General features: G+C 52.4%; 2 protein-coding genes across 6 annotated transcripts in view; one reads left to right on the top strand and one right to left on the bottom strand.

The window, feature by feature from the left end:
- Window positions 1–4,477, bottom strand: part of LOC309384815 (rano class II histocompatibility antigen, A beta chain-like) — a 34,880-nt gene extending 30,403 nt beyond the window's left edge. For 3 of the 5 annotated variants that reach the window (XM_081938615.1, XM_081938617.1, XM_081938614.1), the window contains exons 1-2: window positions 4,330–4,477; window positions 2,284–2,556 (exon numbers count right to left, since the gene is read on the bottom strand). In XM_081938615.1, the coding sequence (XP_081794741.1) occupies window positions 2,284–2,556; window positions 4,330–4,414 (358 nt within the window). In that variant the 5' untranslated portion in view covers window positions 4,415–4,477. The remainder of the gene's footprint in view (window positions 1–2,283; window positions 2,557–4,329) is intronic. The other 2 variants (XM_081938616.1, XM_081938613.1) reach the window with 1 other exon arrangement.
- The window catches only part of LOC309382524 (uncharacterized protein), a gene marked incomplete at its 5' end in the record, with an annotated part of 469,143 nt that overhangs the window by 299,235 nt on the left and 149,332 nt on the right, over window positions 1–20,576 (top strand). The gene's annotated exons all lie outside the window — the stretch shown is intronic.

The raw sequence follows: 20,576 nt of genomic DNA on the forward strand, positions 1-20,576 counted from the left end.
TCCAGGCGAGACGTCACCAGCGCATGAGTGACTGTGCGTAGGGCGTCCCGATCCAATAGGGGGCGCAATTGATGCACCAGGCGAACCTGGTGGAACGCCCCCCTCGCCACAGCTGTCAGATGGTCATCCATCGACAGCCGGGCATCAAGGAGGACGCCCAGATTGCCCGCCCGTTCCACGGGGAGCAATAATTCGCCCCCTATGGCCAGTGATGGCGTCAACTGATTAAATCGGGGCGCCGGTAGCCACAGCCACTCAGTCTTGGAAGGGTTGAGTTTAAGTCTGTTGTCCCCCATCCAGCCCCGCACGGCTTCCAAACACAGGGACAACATTTCAACGGCCTCGTTGGGGTGGTTTGGGGTGGAAATGTACAGCTGTGTATCATCAGCATACAGATGGTATCCAACCCCAAAACCACGGATGATCTCACCCAGCGGCTTCATGTATGTGTTGAACAGAAGGGGGGAGAGGACCGAACCCTGAGGCACCCCACAAGTGAGTGGCCTCAGGGTTGATCTCTGCTCCCCTGCCAACACACACTGAGTCTGGTCGGAGAGATAGGAGCGGAACCACCGCAAAACGGTGCCCCCCATGCCCATCTCTTCCAGCCGGCGCAATAAGATACCATGGTCGATGGTATCGAAGGCCGCTGATAGATCTAATAGGACCAGGATAGAGGAACAACCCCTATCTCTGGCCCTCCATAGATCATCTACCAACGCGACCAAGGCCGTCTCCGTGCTGTGACCGGGTCGAAAGCCGGACAAAATAAATCATTTTGTATTTTTGAAAGCCATTCCATATGATGATATACTAGGGTTTTGATCCCTGATGAAAGAGAGGGCAAGATGTTACAGACATGCCCCCCCTTGGATTTTTACACTCTCTTTTAAAACAACGCTTTCCTTGAGGTTTCCTGTCTTGTAATAAAGCAGTTACTAGGAGCGCAAGCCATTGCAGAATCGTACGGGGGAGGTATTGGTTCTGCAGGCACCTGATTATCAAATTTATAATGAATCATTAGACATTCCATGACTACGCGCCACACAGTCAAGATTTGAACTGGGGCTCTAGGAGCCGCATGGAAACATTCCCCCAATTTTGTCCAAGTCGAAATTTTCAGACTCCCCTTTTTGAGGTAAGATGGACATTGTTGCCAAATGTAAGACAGAAGGCCAATTAATTCCTTTTGTTTTCAAATGAGGGAGAGATTTCCCTCCATTTGAGGCAATTTTGATTCGGTTAACTCTCTCAGCTCCTGCAGGTACGCGACCTGCGACTGGGAGAATTGGCCATACTTACGAGTAACCGGTCATGTTTCAGACAGGTCGAATGCGCGGCCTCTTCCAGGCGAGTAAGTACAGATGGTCAGAGACTGATTCTGAGGAATCATGTCGGGGTCACCAGATGTGGGATTGCCTACCCGCACAGGGTGGGCTACTCATACTGTCCGCCCAGGAGCGGAATGAAGACAAGACACAAGGGTTTCCTCGAGGTGAGTGAGCCCAGGGCGTGTTCTGAACCCCTCTTTTATTAAGAGCGTATAAGGAAACAAAGCATGCTGATTTATTATTGGTCACATTATCGCATATAGCCTAATATGGTTATGTTGGGCCTCTACTTGCTTAAGCGGTGCTTTCGGTATGAGTATCTTAACAGCTTGAACCAGGTGTTTCCTAGGCTGCTGGTAACTGCCTCAGTTTGGAAAGTCCCCGTTATTCAAGATGGTTTCGATATCTATCAAGCTGTTACTTTGCAAACACAGCTTTCTAAATGGGGCCCTCCCAGTAGGCATCCAGCTCAACCCGAGTTCATTACTCAATTTATTTCAGTTCCAAATTCCGTATATGTGTTCCAATCAGGAAAACTGATCTGCACATATACCATGGCGACCTCATTCCCACAATTTATGTATTTGTTTATTTTGTTATTTTTTATTTTTTATTTATTTAATTTTTCATTTATTCATTTAATTTTAATTTGTTGATTTAATTTCATGTATTTATTTATTTTACTTATTTCCTGAGTTCTAAAGGTTGCTGGATGAAGAGATGTGATCTCTTGGGGGGGATCCCAGATTCCGGGGAGGGGAAGGTTTGGGGTCCTTGGGGGGGGGAAGGGGGGAGTTGTGGGAATGAATGAGGGTCAGAGGGAGAATTGGAGGGAGGAGGAGGAGAACTAAGGAGGAAAACTTCACCCGGGAGAGTCTCCCTCAAGGGAAGGGAAGGAAAAGGGGGTCCCCGCATCCCCTCCCCCCCAACTCCCCCCTCCCCTCGGACTCACCTCTCCGGCCAATCACAGAATTGCTCTGGAAAACCCCATAGTTGTTCCGGCAGAAGCGATCCACAGCGGCCTTCTCGTACTGCAGGAGCCGCTTATCGCTGTTCCACTTGTTCGCATCCGCCTTCCCCAACTCCGTGATGGCCACAAACTCCCCGAGGTCGCTGTCGAAGCGGAAAAGCTCCTGCTGGTCGTAGAAGTCCCTGTCCAGGAACCTCACCCGCTGCGTCCCGTTGAGAAAGCGGCACTCGAACTTCATCTGGTACAGGAAATGGGCTGGGAGGGGGAGGAGGAGGAAGAAGGCTGTCAGGAGGGACTCCAGCACCCATCGCTCCCAGCCGTTAGCAAAGGGGGGATCCACTTGGGAAGGGATGGGGGCGGGGGAACTTCCTTTTAGAGACAGGCATAAGACGCCCCCTGAAGGAGGGAAGGGGACTCTCTCAGTCCCAGGGGGGAGCAGATTTACTGGGCAGGGGGAGGTCTGGGGGGGGCTAGGAAAGAAAGGGGGGAAGGGGAGGGAGGAGCCTCCTCTTACTTTCCCCTCCCCCTCCAGGCTGCAATGGAGCCATGGGGGATTATGGAGGGTGAGGGGTTCTTGTTCTCCTCCCCAAATTCAGGGGCTCCCCCAGAAGGGACGGAAGCTGCCCTCTTGCCTGACCTTCAAAGCCTCAAATTTGAGATTCAGAAGAAAAAGTGGAAGTTTCTGAAGAAGCCAAAATCCTTTTGCTCAAATGAATCATTTTCCTTCTGGGGATTCAGGGCTGAAAATGCCTCACTTTCCCTCTTTCGCTTTCGCTTTTCCTTCCCTTCCTCTCTCCAGGCAGCCCACTCCCACCCAGGCACTTGGGGAGGGGCGAGAGAGAGGGGCCCGGCTGAGACCCCCACTCGACTACAATCGGGGAAGGGGGAGGGGTCCCTCTCTGTCCTCCTAGGGGGGTGGATATATGGGAGGAAGGGGGTGGGGTCCCTCTCTGTCCTCCTGGGGGGGTGGAAGGAGGAGTTTCCCTCGGACTTCGGAAGTGGGATTGTCCAGAAGGAGCAGGAGGACCAATGGGAATCCTCCCTTCTGCAGCATCATCGGTCTCCGGGCAGAGCCTCCCTTGACTTCACCCGATAGAAGACTTAGTTCGGCGCAGAGAGAGAAGCGGAGAAAGGGGGAGGGGGAATAATTTCAGTGGGGGGGGGCTGGATTCTAGGGGGCTGTTTCATGCCAGCTCCGGAGGGGAATGTGGACTTCCTTTTGCCCCATCCCCCCCCCCCGATTCTCATCCAATCTCCCTTCCTCTGTGCGCCTGGAGGGTGGACTAGATGCCCTTTGAGTTCCCACAGTGCCCAGAGGGAGCCCAGGCTGGAGCTGCGAAGACTCCAGAAGGGCGAAGTGGATCCAGAGCTCGAGGGGTCCTTCTGCAACCCCTCAAGATCCCTTCAAAGGGAGGGTTTCCAGATCCGGAGAAGCAACTCAGAGCCCCCAATATCCTCCCTCAGTTCCCCCTCCCCCTCCAGGCCCCGATGGAGCCATGGGGGATTGTGGGGGGGGGTGTTCTTTGTCTCCTCCCCAAATTCAGGGTCTCCCCCAGAAGGGACGGAAGCCCCCCTCTTGCCTGACCTTCAAAGCCTCAAATTTGAGATTCAGAAGCAAAAGTGGAAGTTTCTGAAGAAGCCAAAATCCTTTTGCTCAAATGAATCTTTTTCCTTCTGGGGATTCAGGGCTGAAAATGCCTCACTTTCCCTCTTTCGCTTTCGCTTTTCCTTCCCTTCCTCTCTCCAGGCAGCCCACTCCCACCCAGGCACTTGGGGTGGGGCGAGAGAGAGCCGCGGCTGAGACCCCCACTCGGCTACCATCGGGGATCGGGGTGGGGTCCCTCTCCGTTTCTCCTGTGAGGGGGGAATTGGGGAGGAAGGGGGAGGAGACCACGCAGAGATCGAGGCTGTTGGAGGCTCTGGAGGCCCAGCACTTTCCTTCCCCCTCCGGGGGTCTTTCCCAACCTCCACCTCCCCCCAACCCCCTCCCCCCCAACCCCCTCCTCCCCCGCCCAGCCCCCTCCTTACCGGGGGTCTCCTTCCCCCCTTCGCTTCCGGGGATCCGGGCCAACGCCCCCACCAGCAGCATCAGGGGGAGCCCAGGAAAAGCCATGGATGCCGCCCCACAAGCGCCCCAAAGAGAGAGGAGAAAGACGCCGATGCCTCCAGCCCCAGAGGCGGAATCGGGGGGTCTGGATTGGGGGGAGGAGGAGTTTCCCTCGGACTTCGGCCTTGGGAGTGTCCAGGAGGAGCAAAAGGACCAATGGGAATCCTCCCTTCTTCAGCGTCATCGGTCTCCGGGCAGAGCCTCCCTTGACTTCACCCGATAGAAGACTTAGTGAGAGAAGCGGAGAAAGGGGGAGGGGGAGTAATTTCAGTGGGGGGGGGGGCTGCATTCGAAGGGGCTGTTTCATGCCAGCTCCGGAGGGGAATGTGGACTTCCTTTTGCGGCACCTCCCCCCCCCCAATCTCATCCAATCTCCCTCTGTGCGCCTGGAGGGTGGACTAGATGCCCTTTGAGTTCCCATAGTGCCCAGAGGGAGCCCAGGCTGGAGCTGCGAAGACTCCAGAAGGGCGAAGTGGATCCAGAGCTCGAGGGGTCCTTCTGGGCTCCCCCCCCCCGCTCAGTATGGAAGGAGGGAGCCCCCAAAACAGCTGCACCGGTGGTGACAAGGGGGGGAGGGGCAGCCCCACAGCCAGCCAGGACTTGGGGGTCCCACACTCACCCCAATCCGAAGGGAAGCCAGGAAAACCCTCAGCTGACAGTCCAGGCAGGAAGAGGCGGAGAGGATCTGCAGGGATCCCTCCTGATCCAGCCGGATCCTCTCCCCAGCCCCTCCCCCCCTCACGGGGGAATCTCCGTAGGGATCCAGGGGTGAAATCTAAATTTTTCCCCTACTCTTTCTTTCTTTCTTTCTTTTTTTCTTTCTTTCTTCTTTCTTTCTTTCTTTCTTTCTCTCCTTCGTAGCAACCCCCTCCCACCCCCCCTTTTTGGTGGTAGACTCATCTGAAGAGGAACTGCAGCCGCTGCGTCCCGTTGAGGAAGCGGCCCTGGTCCTTCGTCGGGCCAGGAAATGGGCTGTGAGGGGGAGGAGGGGGAGGAAGGCTGTCAGGAGGACTCCAGGGCCCATCGCTCCCAGCCGCTAGGAAAGGAGGAGGGTCCCACGGAAGGAGGGAGGGGGGCTGGAGATCTTCCGCGAGAGCCTGGAGGAAGACGCTCCCTGGAGGAGGGAAAGGGGACTCTCTCAGTCCCAGAGAGGAAGGGAGACTTGCTGAGGGGGGGGGGTGTCTAGTGGGGGGGAGGGAGGAAAGAAAGGGGGGGGGGAATCCCAAAATATCCTCCCCTGCAGCCCCTCAAGATCCCTTCAAAGGGAGGGTTTCCAGCCCCTTTCACAAAGGGGACCCAGATCCGGAGAAGCAACTCAGAGCCCCCAATATCCTCCCTCAGTTCCCCCTCCCCCTCCAGGCCCCGATGGAGCCATGGGGGATTGTGGGGGGGGGGTGTTCTTTGTCTCCTCCCCAAATTCAGGGTCTCCCCCAGAAGGGACGGAAGCCCCCCTCTTGCCTGACCTTCAAAGCCTCAAATTTGAGATTCAGAAGAAAAAGTGGAAGTTTCTGAAGGAGCCAAAATCCTTTTGCTCAAATGAATCTTTTTCCTTCTGGGGATTCAGGGCTGAAAATGCCTCACTTTCCCTCTTTCGCTTTCGCTTTTCCTCCCCTTCCTCTCTCCAGGCAGCCCACTCCCACCCAGGCACTTGGGGAGGGGCGAGAGAGAGCCGCGGCTGAGACCCCCACTCGGCTACCATCGGGGATCGGGGTGGGGTCCCTTCTCCGTTTCTCCTGTGAGGGGGGAATTGGGGAGGAAGGGGGAGGAGACCACGCAGAGATCGAGGCTGTTGGAGGCTCTGGAGGCCCAGCACTTTCCTTCCCCCTCCGGGGGTCTTTCCCAACCTCCTCCTCACCCCCAACCTCCTCCTCCCCCGCCCAGCCCCCTCCTTACCTGGGGTCTCCTTCCCCCGTTCGCTTCCGGGGATCCGGGCCAACGCCCCCACCAGCAGCATCAGGGGGAGCCCAGGAAAAGCCATGGATGCCGCCCCACAAGCGGCCCAAAGAGAGAGGAGAAAGACGCCGATGCCTCCAGCCCCAGAGGCGGAATCGGAGGGTCTGGATTGGGGGGAGGAGGAGTTTCCCTCGGACTTCGGAAGTGGGAGTGTCCAGAAGGAGCAGGAGGACCAATGGGAATCCTCCCTTCTGTAGCGTCACCGGTCTCCGGGCAGAGCCTCCCTTGACTTCACCCGATAGAAGACTTAGTTCGGCGCAGAGAAGAAACTCAAGTTGCTTATTCAGCCCAAGACCCCTTTTCCCTCCTCAGAATATTCTAGACCACCTCAAAGGGAGGGTCTCCCTCCCCCTGCACAAAAGGGAGAGTTTGGGGGAGTTAATTCCTCAGGCCCTTCTCTCAAAGCCTCCCCTCCACCCCCGCCCTCCAGGTCCTGATTGTGGAATCGGGGATTATGAGATGGGGGGGTCCTTGGTCCCCTCCCCAAATTAAGGGGCTCCCCAAAAGGGCTCCAAGCTCCCCTCTTGCTTGACCTTCAAAGCCTCAAGTTTGAGATTCGGAAGAAAAAGTGAATTTTCTGAAGCTGCCAAAATTCTTTTTCTTGTACGGAGTTTTGTTGTCATTTGTGGATTCAGGTCTGAAAATGCCTCAGTTTCCCTCTTTCGCTTTCCGTCTCCTTCCTCTTTTAACGGAAGAAGCTTTGGGGGCTCCAAAGGGATTTGGGCCTTGAATCTCCCACTTCTCTTGCCCTCCAACCCCTTTCCCAAAGTCTCTCTTGGGGGGTCTCAGCTCCTTTCTCCCCCCACTCTGCTCCCCAGCATCCGTGGGTCCCTCCCAGCCCCCTCCTTAGAATAGAGTAGAATAACAGGGTTGGAAGGGACCTTGGAGGTCTTCTAGTCCACCCCCCTGCCTAGGTAGGAAACCCTACACCACTTCAGACAAATGGTTATCGGACATCTTCTTAAAAACTTCCAGTGTTGGAGAATTCACAACTTCTGGAGGCCAATTGTTCATCTGATTAATTCTTCTAATTGCCAGGAAATTTCTCCTTAGTTCTAAGTTGCTTCTCTCCTTGATTAGTTTCCACCCATTGCTTCTTGTCCTGCCCTCGGATGCTTTGGAGAATAGCTTGACTCCCTCTTCTTTGGGGCAGCCCCTGAGATATTGGAAGACTGCCATCCTGTCTCCCCTGGTCCTTCTCTTCACTAGACTAGCCATGCCCAGTTCCTGCAACCGTTCTTCCTACGTTTTATCCTCCAGTCCCTTCATCCTCTCTGCTGCTCTTCTCTGCCCTCTTTCTAGGGTCTCCGCATCTTTTCTACATCGTGGTGACCAAAACTGGGTGCAGGATTCCCAGTGTGGCCATACTAAGGCTTTGCAAAATGGTATCAACGCTTCACGTGATCTTCGTTTTATTCCTCTGTTGAGGCAGCCTAGGATTGCATTGCCTTTTTTGGCTGCTGAAACCCTCGGCTGGCTCATATTTAAGGGATTGTCCAGTCGGATTCCAAGAGACTCTCACAGTTCCTGGCATTGAGCCAAGTTCCACCTCGTCTCTACCTGTCCAGTTGGTCTGTTTTTTTAACCTAAGTGTAGGACTTTCCTTTTCTCTGCCTTGAATTTCATTTTGTTACATGGGGCCCTGTGTTCAAGTCTCTCAAGATCCTTTTGGATTTTGAGCTTGTTCTCTGGGGTGTTGGCTATTCCTGCCTGCTTAGTGTCATCTGCAAATTTGGAGAGTTCCCCTTCTATTCCCTCATCCAAGTCGTTTATGAAGGTATGGAAGAGTCCTGGGCCTAAGACGGAACCTCTGGGTGCCCCACTGCTTCCTTCCCTCCAGGTAGAGGCAGACCCATTAAGGACTACTACTCATTGGGTAGGGTTTGTCAGCCAGTTAGGAATCCCTCTGGTGGAGATGCTTCTGTCCCACTTCTTACTAGCTAACCAAGAAGGAGGTTGTGGTCTACTTGGTCAAATGCCTTGCTGAAGTCTTACAACGTCCACAGTATTTCCCTGGTCTCCTAATTTAGTCTCTATGTTGAAGAATGAAATAAGATTGGTTAGGGATGATCTGTTTTTAACAAACCTGTGCTGGCTGCTAGTTATTACTTTCTTTGTTTCTAGATGTTGGTAGATCTGTTTTTTTATTATCTTTTCCAGGATCTTCCCAGGTATTGATGTTAGGCTGATTGGTCTGTAGTTTCCTGGATGTCCCCCCCCCCCATTTTTTTTTTTTTTCAAGATGGAAACCACATCAGCTCTTTTCCAGCCCTCTGGTAGTTCCCCGGTGCGTCAGGATTTTGGAAAGATGTGGTTCAGTGGTTGTGAGATGACATCTGCCTGCTCCTTCAGAACTCTGGGATGTAATCCGTCTGGTCCTGGTGATTTGTATTCCTCAAGATGGGACAGGTGTTCTCTTACAGGGTTTTTTTTTTTTTGGCTTATTTTAACTTTTATTTCCAGTCTGTTTTTTACAGTTTTGTTTCTGGTAGGTTGGGCTTTAGTTTCTTTTGGCGTGAAGACCGATGCAAAGAATGAGCTAAGCAGCTCTGCCTTCCCTCTGCTGCCTGTTACTTCCTTGCCTTCTTCTCTCTTTAGTGGACCAACTGTTTCCTTGATTCTTTTCTTGTTATTTAAATGTTGGATGAAACTTTTTTTATTATTATCTTTGAGTTTTGTTGCAAGTCTTTGTTCATTCTGAGCCTTTGCTTTCCTGACTGCAGATTCTGGCTATCTGTTATCTATCCTGCCTTAATTATGTGTCCCTCTTTCCATTTTTTGTACTTGTCTTTTTTGTCTTTCAATTTGTCAGAGGGATCTTTGATCTGGCCCAAGGGACCACCGAGCAAGACCCCCCCCTCTGATTCCCCCCACCCAGGAGCCCCCATGCCAGGGAGATGGACATCTGCACCACCTTCCTGAAGGTCAATGTCAGGGGAAATTTCACCCTGAACTAATGAGGTCTTGGACCGACGACTTTTCCAAACAGTATATCCTCAAGAAGCGAAAAATAAAATAACCCGAGAACATGTTCTAATTAAAGACAAGCTTTAATACAAAAATAACAAAATAAGAAAATAAACAAATCTATCTAATTGTTACATTTTGGCAAGAACAAATCTTGTCCGTCTGAAGATCAAAAGGAAAGAAGTCTCTGGAATGTGTGATGTATATAAGCATGTTAAGCATGCTCAATAAATCATTGCTGATAAAGGCCTATGACCTGTGCAGTAACTCTTTCAGCTCGGCTAGCAAACAATTTAATGCAGTGACAGTCAAGGCCAACGGCCACAGGATCACCTGGGCCCTTTTCTGAGGGGGAGGAGCTCTGGAGGGGGGCACACACAGCTCTGTTGGGGACCCCCAGGTCAAGACTAGGACCTCCACCCAGGACACGAAGTGGGGGGGGGGTCCTCAGCAGCACCCCAGGCTGTGCAAGAGTCCTGTAATCTCCGCTACCCAGAGAACCCGAAGGGCCGAAGGACTGTGGGGCAGCTGTGGGGCTGAGTGGGCAGTCCTGGAACAGGCCTCTCAGGTGGTCTCAGGTGACTGAAGGGCCTTCATTGCTCCTCCTTTAAGGAGAGTCTCTCTCTCTCTCTCTCTCTCTCTCTCGTCTCTCTCTCTCCTTCTCTCTCTCTCTCTCTCTCGCTCTCTCGTCTCTGTGTGTGTTTGTGTGTAGACACATGCATGCCTGTTCAGCAGAGCCTTTTCTGAGATACAAATATGGGGAGGGGGGGCTGAGTTTGCCCCTCCCCCCACCCCCCTTGATGGCTCCTCTGCCCTCCCAGCGTCTCTGAAACGACCCATTTTCTGATCCTCCTTGCCTGAGTGATGGGAGTTGTGTTGTCCTCAGGCCAGGCTCAGAGCCAAGATCCTCTCCCAGCTGCAGCAGGCAGAACTCCCACAGGGCTCGTGTCCTGAGATGGCCTGAATCCTTTCCAGGGATGGGGGAGGGGCTGGAGGGGTCAAACTCCACCCTGCCCCCCACCGGCTTCAGCAGGCCAGAACTGGGTCCCCACCTGCAGCTGAAGGAGGCGGCGGAGTCTGAATGGGTCCCACAATTGTGTGTTTGGCCACACCCAGTCACACAAAATTGGCCCCAGATCCAGGCAGACTCTGGTGGGAGGCCCTTCGCTCTCCTGATCAAAGCAGAACTTCCAGGCTCTTTTCATGTTTCCCCCTCCCCCACAAGGTTTTGAGTTTCTCTGAGTTCTTCCTGACATCCCCAATACACACACACACACACACACACACACACACACACACAGCAGCAGCACTTCTTCCTCCGACCCCCAACAGCTGCAGAGGCGCTCGGGTTTCGCTTCCCCAGCCTGAAGCGTTGGGCTCTTCTGAAGCGGAACTGAGGAACTGGCCAGGATCCAGCAGGCAACAAGCCTCCATTCTTCATCAGGGCAGCTCAGGGACTGCCCTCCTTTGCCCCATGGCTGAGCCTCCAGGAGGGGCAGCCCCTTGGTCCTCTGCCCCATTGGAAGCAGCTAAAGGGGCCCTTCCTGACTCCCGAGGAGATCCTGGAGAGCCCAGGAAACAAACCGATGGAGGGATGGAGAAATGTCACTCAAGGCCCAAATTCTGCCCCTTCGGTCGCTTTGTGTAGAGACCCTCCCTGCTCTTTGGGGGAGGCTCTGATGGAGGAAAGATGGGAGGAAAGAGAGGAAAAGGGGAACCAGCATGGAGGGGAGGGGCTCTGTTGCAGTAATGGGAAAGGACACTGTTCAGAAGGCCTGGAGGAGGGGATGGGGAGTGTTACATATCCCCCCCCACTGACAGAGGTTTCCACCAAGGTCCTCTGTTCTGGTGGGAACCGAGGGTTAACCCCATTGGTCAAGAGGTCTGACAGATCCCTTTAAAAGGGGATGCTGCCCGACCATTCCCCAGACGGATGTTTACCTGACTTGCAATAAAGAGCTGTTGTTACTGGAGCCTTTGTGTGCCCTCCTTAACTGATCTAACATTGGTGACGAAGGTGGGATTAGAAGGCAACTAGGCAAAGAAAAAGAGCAAACACGATCCTGCAAGTACATCCAGCTCGGGGCATCCTGTGCGGCATTGAGCAACCATCGCTGAACAATGAGATTGAATCAGGATGGCTATGCATGCCCCACCACCTCCATATGATCCAGCCACCGAGCACTGGGAATCGTACATGCTACGATTCGAGTGTTTCCTAGAAGTGAACGATCTCACGGGCGTTCCAGAAGCCCGTAAGAAGAACATGTTCCTTGGTTATTGTGGCCGGGAAGTGTTCGAAACAGCGAAAAACCTCTCGGAACCGACCCCACTACAAGCAGTGTCCTGGTCTGCACTACAACAAATGCTGAAGACCCACTATGCGCCCAAGCCGTCCAAATACGTTCACCGGCACGAATTTAACATTCGAAACCAGATGGAGGGCGAATCTATCAATGAGTATGTGGCGGCACTTCGAAAAGCCGCAGCCTACTGTGAGTGCCGTGACCTGGACGAGCTGATTCCGGATCGCATAATTTGAGGTGTGCGAGACATTACTCTGCAGAGGAGGCTACTCACGAAATCCAACCTCTCTCTGCAGATTGCACTAGACGAGGCTAGGGCATCTGAATCAGCCGCCAAATCAATGGAAACCCTACAGCGCCAGAGCGTACCTCAGGACGTGCGGAAAAGTACTCGCGTACATCGCGAGACTACAGAGCCCGAGAGCTCTGGAAGCGAGGAGGAAGACAGCTACCGCATGCGCAGTAGCTGCACAAAGCTGGCATGAAAATTCAATTCACAAGTTCCACCCTCCACCAGCTGTGGAGGAGACCATGCCTGATCATCCTGCTGCTTCCGTGAAGCAACTTGCCAGCAATGAGAGAGGAAGGGGCACATCACCACGATGTGCCACAGTGACTTTCCTACTGCCACAAGACAGCCCAAAGGATCACAAAGCCATAAACAGCGGCCCAAACCAGGGGCTTGGCAGAAGTACCCATGGGAGTCAGAAGGCGACTATAGAGTCACCAACCATACGTCTGCCACACAAATCTGCACTGGGCACCCCAAAAAGCTGAAAGTCACTGTCCTCATTGAGGACTCTCCATGCGAAATGGAGATCGACACCAGGTCGTCACTGACCATAATCTAATGGTCAGTCCTAAAGCAAGTGATCCCCAAGCTACAGAAGCGACACCTCTGAAGCCCCAACGTCCGCCTGCGCGACTACTAGGGGAACCTGGTCCCCATCATGGGCCAAGGCACCTTCTGGGTGAACTACAAACAATTCTGCAAAAACCTCCCCGTGACGATGGTCAGCGGAAATCTTCAGAGCCTCCTGGGGCTGGATTGGTTCCAAGCTTTGGCAATGGAAGTGACCGGAATCAACTCCATGAGGGACGACCGTGCTGAAGCCACTTTTAAGGAGTTCAAAGATGTCTTTGGCACCGGTCTGGGTAAGAACAAAGGAACCCCAATTTCCTTTAGCTTGGTCCCCACAATAGCCCCAATTAGGCTAAAACCCAGGAGAGTACCTTTCACTCTCCATCCAAAAATTGACAAAGAAATTGATAAATGTGTGAGCCAGGGCATCTTAGAGCCAATCGATCACGCACGCTGGGAGATGCCAATTGTGACACCTGTCAAACCTGATGGGTCTGTCCGCATCTGTGCGGACTATAAGTGCACAATTAATAAAGCACTACAACAAAGCGCCTACCCTGTACCCATTGTACAGCACTTACTACATTCGCTCGGCCCAGGAAAAATCTTTGCAAAATTACATATGGTGCAGGCATACCAACAATTGCCAGTAGAGGGTGGTACCACGGAGGCCCAAACCATTGTGATGCACAGGGGTGCATTTAAATGCCACCTATGTTCCCTCTAAGCTGCACGGGTGCGCGGACGCGCAGGTGGCAACAAAACACAGCGCAGCAGTTTCCAACTGCCGCGCAGGGATCTTTAGCATGATGGACTTTAAGCTGCAGGCGGCTAGGAGGCTTCTATCAGCTGTGCCGGGATATTATAGTGCCTGGACACACCCAGAGGAAAGCGGGCCTTTGGCCAACAGAACTGTGGTTGCCTAGGGTTATGATTGGGCTCCCTCCGCCGGCGCGTGGCTGATTGACAGGATCAACCTCCTGGATCAAAGTTATTGAGGTGTGGGGGGGAGCAGCGGCAACAGCAAACTCTCCGCGGGACGTGCGGAGCATGCTTCCCTCACGGTTTGTCGGCTAAGTGGCTGGGCTCCCGCTGTTGGCTCCACTTCCGAGAGGCAGATGTGTGGGAGGCGCTCGCCATGCAAGCAAATGGAAGCCCACGCCGGGTGGGCACCTGTCTGAATCCAGCCTCTGCCTTCGGAGCATTGGGGCTCGAGGTTTTTTTCGCAGGAAGGGGAAGTCGAGCTGGTGCTCCACGGATTTCATTTGATTTTATTGCTTGAAAAGAAAAAGAAAACAGAAGCTTCTTGGTCCGCCTAGACCAGAAACTCAAAATCCGGAAAATTAACCTTGTTTAGGAAAGTTTTGCGCTGATGGAAAAATAGTGTTTTCCAGTGAAAGTTTTTCCTACTTTTCCTTGTTTGCTTTTTTGGCCTCTATTCCTTCTCCTCTTTTCTTTCTTCCTTTTTTCTTTCTTTTTTCTTTCCTTCCTTCCTCCTTCCTTTCTTCTTTCTCTTTCTCTCTCTTTCTTTTTTCTGCCTCTTTTTCTTATCCACCCTCCCTCCTCTCCCCTTTCTTTTTCTCTTTCTCCTCTTTCCTTTTTTATCTCTCTGTCTCTCTGTGTGTGTGTGTTTGTGTCTCTGTGTGTCTCCCTTCCTTCCTTCCTCCCCCTCCCTCCTCTCCCCTCTTTGTTTGTTTCTTTATGTGCCCCAATTGCTAATCTACATCAATTGGTAATTTATTCATAACTTGCTAATATCACTGCAGACTATTGGATAGTAAGGGGGAAAGTATAAAGCATATAAAGTAATTCATAGTATGGAAAATGTGGATAGAGGGAAGTTTTGATCCTTTTCCCATAGAGAGTCATCCATTGAACTTGAATACAAGTAGTCCTCAACTTACAACAGTTCACGTAATGACCAAAGGTACATCAGCACTGAAAAAAGTGACTTACGGCTGTTCTTCACACTTACGATCATTGCAGCATCCCCAGGGCCACATGATCAAAATTTGGCTCTTTGGCAACTGCCTCATATTGATGATGGTTGCAGTGTCCTGGGGTCATCTTTTGCAACCTTCTGCCAAGCAAAGTCAGTAGGAAAGTCAGATTGATTTAACAACCAGATTACTGATTTAACCGCAGTGATTCACTTAACTGTATGTAGCAAGAAAGGTTGTAAAATGGGGCAAAACTCACTTAACAAATGTCTCACTTAGCAATAGAAACTTTGGGCTCAATTAGGGTCGTAGATTGAGGACTACCTGTATAGGGAGATTTCTTTACTTAATGTATATTTACATGGTAGAATTGAGCTTCAAATAACACTGATTTCGTTGTCAGGTGACATCTATGAAAAAAATTCAGATGCTCAGGCATGAAAATGTGCTGCTCAAACACTATACTTTTCCGCTCACACTGAAAAAAAATTAGAGGGAACATTGAATGCCACCGCCTGCAATTTGGTGTTAGCATTGCCCCTGGACTGTTCCAAAGCGTCATGGAACGACTTTTTCAGGGGATTCCAGGAGTCGTCCCCTATTTCGACGACATCTTGGTATAGGCTGCAAATGAGGCACAACTTTTAAAACGCGTACGAACAGTTTTGGGCAGAATTAGAGACAAAGGTCTCCGCCTCAAAAAAGAAAAATGTCAAATTAATGTACCAAAGGTCGAATTCCTAGGGTACGTCATCGATGGGTCTGGAATCCACCCGACCACACAAAAAATCAAAGCTATTAAGGATGCCCCACACCTTGCAATCAGACCAAACTGCAGGCGTTCTTTGGGCTCCTTAATTTCTACAGCGTCTTTCTCAAACAGAAAGCCCCCGTTGCTGAGCCATTACATCACCTCCTAGACAAGAACGCGAAATGGTCCTGGGGCAAAACCGAGGCCACTGCATTTGCCGCAGTAAAATGACTCTTGTCAGTGGACTCTTTCCTTGTACAATACAGCCAGACCCTGCCATTGGTGTTGACCTGTGACGCCTCCCCTTTTGGTGTCGGCGCTGTCCTCAGCCATCACATGCCCAATGGAACCGAAGCCCCCTTTGCTTTTTACTCCAGGACATTGTCTGCCGTGGAGAGGAACTACAGCCAATTGGACCACGAGGCTTTGGCTGCAGTGGCCGGAGTAAAGAGATTCCACGAATATCTCTACAGCCGGGACATCGAACTGGTTATGGACCACAAGCCATTGTTGGGTTTACTGGCTGGGGATTGCCCACCTGGTATCATTATCCCCCCACATGACCAGGTGGACTATTTTTTTAGCAGCCTATTCCTACCGCCTCATTCACCGATCTGGCTCCACTTTAGGGCACGTGGATGCCTTGAGCATGTGTGTGGATGCCCCGTGCATGTGTGTCTTTGTATATATGTATGTTTATGTGTTTGTACTCATGTTTTATGTTCTATATGCTCCATTGTACGCCGCCCTGAGTCCTGTTTGGAAAGGGAGCGGCTAATAAATTCAAATTATTATTATTATTATTATTATTGAGCTGCCCATTGCCCGAAGTCCTCGCCGACCCCACCCCCGAAACATTGGTCCTCCTCATTGACTGCCTGGAAACCAGACCCATCTCATCTAGTGACGTTGCATGCCACTCTGCAAAGGACCCCATAATAAAGCAAATTTTGAACTGGGTGTGGAGGGGGTGGCCCAAGGGGCATGTCGGGGCTGAATTTAAAATGTATTTTGCCAAACGTGATGAATTGTCGGTTGTTGTGGGGGGACCAAGTAATTATTCCCAACCAACTGCGCATTGCAGTACTAGAAGCATTACATGTAGGGCATCCTGGGATCATCAGCATGAAGTCCTTGGCAAGGAGTTACATATGGTGGCCTAACATGATGGTCAGGGAAATTGCATACAAGGAAAACCAGTAAAAAATATTTTACAGATGGCACCTGGCACCAAGGTTAGCTAAAGTTTTAACAAATACCTCCCCAAAATGTTGGAAATGCGAATCAATACACGGAACATATTACCATTTATGGTGGACCTCTGAGGAGGCTAAAATTTTTTGGAAAAGGATCAAAAATTGGCTGGAGGCAATAACAGGGGTTAAAAGAGAATGGAAACCTGAAGCATTACATGTAGGGCATCCTGGGATTGTCAGGATGAAGTCTCTGGTAAGGAGTTACGTTTGGTGGCCTAACATGGACAGGCAGATCAAGAATGGGTGGCCACGTGCACACCCTGTCAGGAGTCCAAGCTGGCTCCCCCTGAGGTGCCCGCTAAGGAGTGGGAGCGACCACAAGCACCATGGTCCAGGGTGCACATTGACTTTGCTGGACCAGTTCATGGCCAAACGTTCTTCATAGTTGTGGACACTTACTCAAAATGGCTAGAAGTAGTCCTAATGACTTCCACTACAGCGGAATCGGTCATCAAGGTACCATGGAGACTTTTCTCCACGCACGGCCTGCCCGATGTCCTAATCTCTGACAACAGGCCCCAATTCACAGCTATGCCATTCGAGACTTTCCTAGCATCTCAGGGAATCAGGCATGCCCTGGTCGTGCCATTCCATCCGGCCTCCAATCGTCAGGTGGAGAGAATGGTAAGCTCCACAAAGAGGCCCTCACTAGGATGGGCCCAGGTGATTGGCAAACACGAATTGACCACTATTTACTGATTCAACACATCACACCCAGTACTACCACTGGGAGAAGCCTCTCTGAACTCCTCATGGGCCGCCGCCTAAGGTCTCACTTAGACCGGCTACATCCAAATTATTCCACCTCAACACCCCCTGATTCCACCAGCAAGGTTAGATCGTTTACCATAGGAGACTCGGTGTACGCCCACAACTACACCGGAGGAACGCTGTGGATTCCTGCCACCGTAATTGGAATTACCAGTCCTTGATCACATACAGTAGAACTTGAGGATGGTAGAAATTGGAGAAGGCACATAGACCAACTCCGTAGCTGCAAGAACTAGTCAAAATCTCGCAAAACAAAATAGCAGTCCTTCCACATCCAACTCAAGCCCGAGAATATTGGAAGACTTATCTGACTTTGATGCAGGCCCGCAGCAAGCTCCAAACGAGTTAACCCCAGAAGCTCCAGGAGTTTCCATCAGAGGTTTCCTTCTGGTACTGCAGGAACTGCGTATTGCTGTTCCAATTGTCCGCATCCACCTTCCCAACCTCTGTGACAGCTACGTGCTTCCCGAGGTCGCTGTCAAAGCGGAGAAACTCCTGCCAGTCATAGAAGTGCCTGTCCAGGTATCTCACCCGCTGGGTCCCCTTGACGAAGCGACACTCACACTTCTGCTGGTGCAGGAAATGGACTGTGAAGGGCAGGAGGAGTACTGTGAGGAGGGACTCCAGGGCCCATCGTTCCCAGCCGGTAGGAAAAGAGGGATTTAATCGGGAAGGGGTTGACAGAACTTTCTAGACTGGAGGGAAAGTAATATCCATACCCCCAACTTACAATATGGGGAGGGGGCACAATGAGGACATCTAGACAGACACTCCTGGGATATCCCAGCCCTTCAGTCCTCACCTTCCCTGGGTCTCCCCAACTTTTCTTCTTCCCCCGAATCTTCAGCCCAACTCCTTCCCTTTGGATGACTGGTGAGGATCACACCTGTTTCCTATCCCCTTCCCCCAAAAAAACCCCCTGCAGTCCCCCAGAAGAGCCTCTCGAAGGGAGAGTCTCCAGTCTCCTTCCCAAAGGAGAGTTTTAGAGAACCAACTGAGGGCAGGAACTCAGAGCCCCCAATATCCTTCTCCCTCAATTGCCCCTCCCCTTCAAGCCCCGAATTGGGGATTACGGGGGGAGTCCTTGGTCTCCTCCCCAAATTCAGGGGCTCCCCCAGAAGGGACGGAAGCCCCCCTCTTGCCTGACCTTCAAAGCCTCGAATTTGAGAGTCAGAAGAAAAAGTGAAAGTTTCTGAAGAAGCCAAAATCCTTTTGCTCAAATTCATCTTTGATGGAGAAATGTCACTCAAAGACCCAAATTCTGCCCCTTCAGTCCCTTTGTGTGGAGACCCTCCCTGCTCTCTGGGGGAGGCTCTGATGGAGGAAAGCTGGGAGGAAAGAGAGGAAAAGGGGGACCAGCATGGAGGGGGAGGGACTTTGTTGAGTAGGCCTGGAGGAGGAGGAGGAGGAGGAGGAGGAGGAGGATGGGTCTCCCCAGATAAAGTCTATCCATGGGGTGGCTAAAAATTAACACCAATGGCAAGTAACCATCCTCAAACAAGCTGATTATCGGAATTCTCTAGTTTAGTCCTTTCTCCCTCTGTTGAATATGTTAGATACCAGAATAAGTTACAATCAAAGTTCACTCTAATTTTTTTTTAGTGTGTGTGGAAAAGTATAGTGTTTGAGTGGCACATTTTCATGCCTGAGCACCTGAATTTTTTTAGCCATAATTGCCATCAGAGCAGATGTTGGGGAGGGGGGGCAAGGAGGTAAAGGGTCCCCTCCCTCTCCCTCAGACCCCCAGGAAGGAAGGAAGGGAAGGGAGGGAGAGGGAAAGGAAAGGAAATGGGAAAGAAGAAAAAGAAAGGAAAAGAGAAGAAAGGAAAAAGGAAAGGAAAAAGGAAAGGAAATTTTCTCTTCCTTTCTTTCCCCCTGATTTGTTTCCCTCTCTTTTCCCTCTCTCTCATTCTCTCCCTTCAGCTCTCTTTCATTTCTTTCTCCCTCTCCCCCTTCTCCCTCTAATTTCTTTCCCTCTATTTTTCCTCTCTCCCATTCTCTCTCTCCAGCTCTCTTTCTCCCCTTTTTCTCTTTCATCTCTTTCTTGTGCGTGCAAGCAAAATACCCTCCTGGGCCGGGATGACGGCGGCGGGGACAGCGACTCCTTCCGCTGCCGCCACTGAGAAGCGAGTAGCTGGCTGCGCAGGAGACTCCTCAGCGCCAGACTCAGCTCAGCCGCGGTCCCCTCCGTGTTGGCTCAGGAAAGAGCCGGAGCAGCCGCCTCTGGATGCAGAGAGGGAAGAGTTCCAGAGCCCTGCGCAAGGAGAGCCCCGTGCAGCACAGGAGAACCGGAGCTCTTCCCTCCCGGCACCCAACCAGCTGCTGCTGCTCTCCATTCTCCTCCTTCCGAGCCAACACGAAGGGGACCGAGGCTCACGCTGACATGAGCCTGGCGCTGAGGAGTCTCCTGTGCAGCGTGGTTGATCCTGGTCCAGGAGGGTATTTTGCTTGCACGCACGGAAGAGATGAGCGCGAGAAAAGGGCTGGAGCTCTTCCCGACACCGAGTTGCCTGCAAAGGACGCGGAATGGCAAAAGGAGGCGAGAGACTCGTGCCTTCTCGGGGCGGAGAGCAGATTGCGCGATTGGGTCAGCAGCCTCACCTCCATTCCGGCTCCTACCTTCCCCCCCCCCCCACCCCTCTGTGTGTGCGTGTGTGTGTGTGCGTGCGTGCGTGTGATCTTGGGCGCTCGGCCGCCTTCGGTGAGAGCAGCAGAAGCCCCTCCCCTACCGGCCCAAGGTTTTGCTCTTTCCTCCTCCAGCTGGGTTCCCGGTGATCCCAACTGGCAGACTTCCAACCAGTAACCCCCTCCTCCCCCTCCCGCGTCCCCAGTCTGCTCTCCCTTCCCTTCCCTTCTCTGTTCGGTTTCCAGCTAACGGTCTCCCCCTCGGATCCCGGCGGAACTAAGCAGAGCCGGCTCAGCGGAGCCAGGCCTGTGCTGGGGGAAGAGGGGGGAAGCGATGTCAGGTGGAGACTCGGTGGCCGCCACAACCTCTCCTCAGCCGTTGCCCTTCTCGCTACTCAAGCCTCCCCCTTTGATGCAGCTCAACCCCGGCGAAGGCGTGCGCCCCGTAGCAGCTCCTGGGCAGGACCAGTCGCTGAAAAACGTCCGCATGGGAGGCCAGCTGGACTGGCCTGCTGGGAAGCCCATCAGTCTTCTGGCACCTCTCCTTCCACCACGCGGGGAGCCCGAGCTGCTCCTTCCCTTCGGGCCGGCTTCTCACCAGCCTCTCCACGGGAGGCTCCTCGGAGACCCCTGTGAAAGGTCATTTGACCCCACCCAAAGGGTTTGTGACACACAGGTTGAGAACCGCTGATCTAGAACAACCCCCTGCTCGAGTAGGGGAGACCCATCACCATCTA

This window comes from Natrix helvetica, assembly GCF_964273705.1.
Source record: "Natrix helvetica genome assembly, chromosome: 1".
NCBI lineage: Eukaryota > Metazoa > Chordata > Lepidosauria > Squamata > Natricidae > Natrix > Natrix helvetica.